This window comes from Aythya fuligula, chromosome 7, assembly GCF_009819795.1.
Source record: "Aythya fuligula isolate bAytFul2 chromosome 7, bAytFul2.pri, whole genome shotgun sequence".
Lineage (NCBI taxonomy): Eukaryota > Metazoa > Chordata > Aves > Anseriformes > Anatidae > Aythya > Aythya fuligula.
This window is the reverse complement of record NC_045565.1, coordinates 36372645-36377012: the sequence shown is the minus strand read 5'-3', so window position 1 is coordinate 36377012 and position 4368 is coordinate 36372645. Positions and strand designations below refer to the sequence as shown.

The following is a 4368-nucleotide window of genomic DNA, read 5'->3' as shown; positions in this document are numbered from 1 at the left end:
CAAAAAGGTTTAAAACTCCCTTTCTTTCTGGGGCAGGATCGTTACCTTATGTGATGGGCTTATGGAACTTTTTTTTTTTTCTCTCTTTAGTCAACAGTATCAGATTTAAAAGGATTTGTTTTAAAACCTCCTAATTTGGTAATCAGATTTAAATCGCCTCGGCGCGTGTAATCTGAATTAAAGCTACTGTAAATGATTTTAGGCATTACGCTTTCGTTAGCGCGGGGAAGGAACAACTTCGGCTTTGTTCGGTGCGTTTTAGGAAATGTGTCACAGCCAGAGCGGGGCCGGCCGCTTTCGCCTCGTTTTTTGGGAGCGCTCGTTCCCCGCAGCGGGGCAGCGGCGGCCGCGGCCCCCGGGCGCAGCCCCCGAGCGGCGGGGCTGGAAGCGCCCCGGCACCGCTCCCGGTGCGAACTTCGCTTGGCTCCGTCCCTCCGCCGTGCCCCTGTCGCGTCCTGGGTAATCTGCTCGCCTGCAACTCCAAAGCTCCGGGCTGATTATGAATCCGGGAATTTTCTTTTAATTTCTCATGAATAGTTTCCATACACTTTGATTTAAGGTTATTAACATTCTATAGACAGTGGCATCTTTAATATGTGGCGATCGCTTCTAAAGACTAATCTCATTACCCTCAAATAGTCATAAAATATGATTTTATTATACTTACGTATTTAATTAGACGGCCAGCAATGTAATGGATTTTGAGATCGGGTAGAGCAACAGCTTTGATAATTCACTTATCTTTGGCAATAGTCATTAACCCCCAACACCAGCAAAATAGATTGCTTTCTAACACATCTTTTTTTCTCGCCCCTTGGAGAAAGGATCGGGGGTCTCCTGATAACACAAATCGGACTTCGATTTTCACCGATTAATTAAAATATTAACGTACGGACCCTGGCAATTCCAAATAAAAAGAAAAAAAAAAAAAAAGGGTAAAAAAAAAAAAAAAAAAGGGAAGTCCTGACCCGGACCGGGTGGAAAAAGCTCGCCACCCAGGGCGGTGCTGGGCTGCGGCCGCCGGGCATATACACACATATCACACATACACACTCATATATACACACATATACACACACACGCGTGTCCGTGCACACGGGGCCGTGGGCAGGAGGCAGAGGGGAGGCTTGGGGCATGGCCGGCCGCGGTGTGGACGCGCGTGTGTGTGTGTGTGCGTGCATTTCTGTGTGTATATATGTGTGTATATATATATATATATATATATATATGAATGTGTGTAGATGTGTGTGTGCTACTGTGTGCGCACGTGTGTGCACACCTCTGTGTGTGCACCTTCGCATTTCCGTGCAACTCTGCGTGTGCATCTGCGTGCATCTGTGTGCGTGCGCGCATCTGTGCGTGCACATCTGTGTGCGTGTGCCCAGCTGTGCGCGTGGCTGTGCGCGTGTGCCCAGCTGTGCATGCGTGTCCCCCCCGTGCACGCGTGTCCCCCCCCCCCCCCTCTCTGGGCGGCTGTCCAGCTGCGGGCGACCCCCGGGGGCCGCTCCGCGCCCCGACCCCGCGCCCCCTTTGTCCGCCGCCACCCCGCGGCCCCGTCCCGCTGCCCCCCGACGGGCCGGGCCGGGGCAGGGCAGGGGCCGTCGGGGGGCGGCCCCTCCCGCCGCAGGTGCCTGGGCGCCCCCCGGCGGGGTCCGGCGGCGCCCCCCGGTGCCGAGCCGTGCCGAGCCGTGCCGAGAGCCGTGCTCCGGGGGGGGAACCGGGGATGGATAGATGGACGGATAGATGGATGGATGGATGGACGGACGGATGGACGGACGGGCGGCCGCGCGCGCGCCCCGCTCCCCCCCCGTTGGGGCCGCGCCGTGCCGAGCCGTGCCGTGCCGTGCCGGTCCATATATGGCGCTGGCCCCGCCCCCCGCGTCACGCTGACAGCGCGGCTCCCGCGGCGGGGCCCGGCTCCCGGGAAGGGCGCTCCTGGGGGAGGGGGGGCCGGGCTCCGCGCCGCCGTCCATTCCGCGAGACGCCACGGGCCCGCGCCCCGCTCTCCCGTGCCCGGGAACACCTCCGCGGCGGTCGTTTTTTTGCGTTTATTTGTCTTTTGGAGCGGGAGAAGCCTCGCCAGAAGTGGTCGATTCAGCAGTGTCCCGAAGCCTTTTTTTTTTTTTGACGCCGTTTCTACTAGGATGACACCGCGCTGAGCGCGCCTGCAAACAACAACACAAATATTTATTCTTTCGAAAGAAAAAAAAAAAAAAAAAAAAAAAAAGCCTCGCAGTGTCGCCGGCCGTAGTTACACTTTTTCTTTCTTTTTTTTTTCCTTTTTTCTTTTTTTTTCTTTTTTTCCCTTTTTTTTTTTTTTTTTCACCCACCAAGCTGGAACGCCATCCAACTCGCTGCACAGAAGTACTCAGTAAATTGTTTATGTCGTGCCAATACAGGACAGCCTGAAGAAGGAAGCGAGACTCGAACTGGGCTTTTCTCCTGCCGCTCACAGGGAGTAAAGTCATCTCTTGTATTCCAGTCGCCAAGGAGAGGGAGAGCGAGCGAGCGAGCGAGCGAGAAAATCCAGCGGCAACCAACCCGCCCCGCATCTGACATTTCCCTCAGCTTGAACCCCTTTTGGCTCGGAGCTGGTCTCGCCCCAATCTGTTTTAATGTTTGGGATTCAGGAAAATATACCAAGAGGCGGGACGACCATGAAAGAAGAGCCGCTGGGCAGCGGGATGAACCCGGTCCGCTCGTGGATGCATACCGCCGGGGTAGTGGATGCTAACACGGCCGCCCAGAGGTACGTCCCCCCCCGCTCCCCCGGCACGGCACGGCCCGGCCCGGCCCGGCCCGGCCCCGGCGCTGCTCCGCAGCCGCCCTCGCCCCCGCTCCGCAGCCCCGCGGCCGCCCCTTCCCCGCGCCCCTTCCCCGCCGCCCGGCCGCTCTCACCCGCGCCTTGTCTTGTTTTCTCCCGCAGCGGCGTGGGGCTGGCTCGGGCGCATTTCGAGAAACAGCCGCCTTCCAATCTCAGAAAATCCAATTTTTTCCACTTCGTCTTAGCTCTGTACGACAGGCAGGGGCAGCCAGTGGAGATTGAGAGAACAGCTTTTGTGGACTTTGTGGAGAAAGAGAAAGTAAGTCCGTCTCTCTTCCTTTTCTGTCGTCCCCCCCCCTCCCCCCTTACTCGCGCTGTAATTGCCCGGAGATGATTTTCGCTTCGAGTTAAACCCGGCCGGCTCGGACGGGACTCCGGGGGCACCACGTGCGGGCCCCGTTAGCTCGGCCACCGCCCGGCCGCCGGCACCGGCCCCGGACCCGGGGGGCGTGCGGGGACCGGGCCGGGCCGCTGGGCGGGCGGGGATGAGGCTGGAGGTGCGGGGCTCGGGACATCAGCAGCGCCCCGCCAAGGGGCTGCGGGCTCGGGGCTGCCCAGCGCGGTGCTGAGCCGCTGCAGGGCCGAGCGGGATGCTGGGCAGGAGAAGGCGAGCGCTGCTTTTTCGTGCTAAATGTAATTATTTATCGTTGCTTGCAGGAGCCAAACAATGAAAAAACTAACAATGGGATTCATTATAAACTTCAGTTATTGTATAGCAACGGTAAGTCGGCCTTCCCCCCCCCCTCCGCACGGCCGTGTGCCCCCGGGAAAGCGGGGCTCGCTGCTCCGGGGCCTTCCCCGGGACGCGCACGGTGGGCGAGGGAACCGCGGGGCGCACGGCAGGAAAACAAACCGGGGCCGATCGATAAGTCGATGGTACTTCACATGATTAACCGGCCGGCCTTCGAGTGGAAAGTAAAAAAGGGGATCGATCGGCGCTCCGGCAGAACGGCACTTTGCGGGGACTTGGGGCGAATTAGCGGTAATTACCGCGCCGGGGCACGGCGGGCTCCGCGCCCCGGCCCACGCGTGGGGCCCCGTGGGCAGGCTCGGCCCCGGCCCCCTCCCCTTTCTCCTTTTTTTATTTTTTTTTTAATTTTTAAAAATTGTTTTTATTTTTTTACTGGCCGGCTGCGCCCCGGGGGTGGCAGCGGGGTGGCCGGCCCGGCGCTCTCGGGGTGGCTCCGGGGTGGCGAGCGGCTAACGGGGGTCTCTGCTTGCCTGCAGGAGTCCGGACAGAGCAGGACCTCTACGTTCGCCTCATCGACTCCATGACCAAACAGGTGAGAAAGTTTCCTCTCTCCTCGTTGCTCGGGCTCCCCCTGCGCCTCGTCCCCTCGGCCGGGAGCGCCCCGGGAGCGCGGCCACCTGCGCGGGGCGGTCGGGCCGGGGATGCTCCGTGCCGGGGCTGCGGGCAGCGTTTGCATCGTAAAGCAGCGTGTGTAGCATTAATACAACGTCACGAGAACAGGCGTGCGGTCTAATTAATTTAGCGAGAGGTAGAGGAAGGGGAAAGCCCCTTCGAGTTGCTGGGATTTATTTTT

The 4368-nt window shown here is 59.1% G+C and overlaps 1 protein-coding gene across 9 annotated transcripts in view; it reads left to right on the top strand.

The window, feature by feature from the left end:
- Nucleotides 1-2333: 2333 nt before the first annotated feature.
- The window catches only part of EBF3 (EBF transcription factor 3), a 116298-nt gene continuing 114263 nt past the window's right edge, over nucleotides 2334-4368 (top strand). For all 9 annotated transcript variants that reach the window (XM_032191564.1, XM_032191567.1, XM_032191562.1 and 6 more), the window contains exons 1-4: nucleotides 2334-2749; nucleotides 2927-3083; nucleotides 3482-3545; nucleotides 4052-4107. In XM_032191564.1, the coding sequence (XP_032047455.1) occupies nucleotides 2616-2749; nucleotides 2927-3083; nucleotides 3482-3545; nucleotides 4052-4107 (411 nt within the window). In that variant the 5' untranslated portion in view covers nucleotides 2334-2615. The remainder of the gene's footprint in view (nucleotides 2750-2926; nucleotides 3084-3481; nucleotides 3546-4051; nucleotides 4108-4368) is intronic.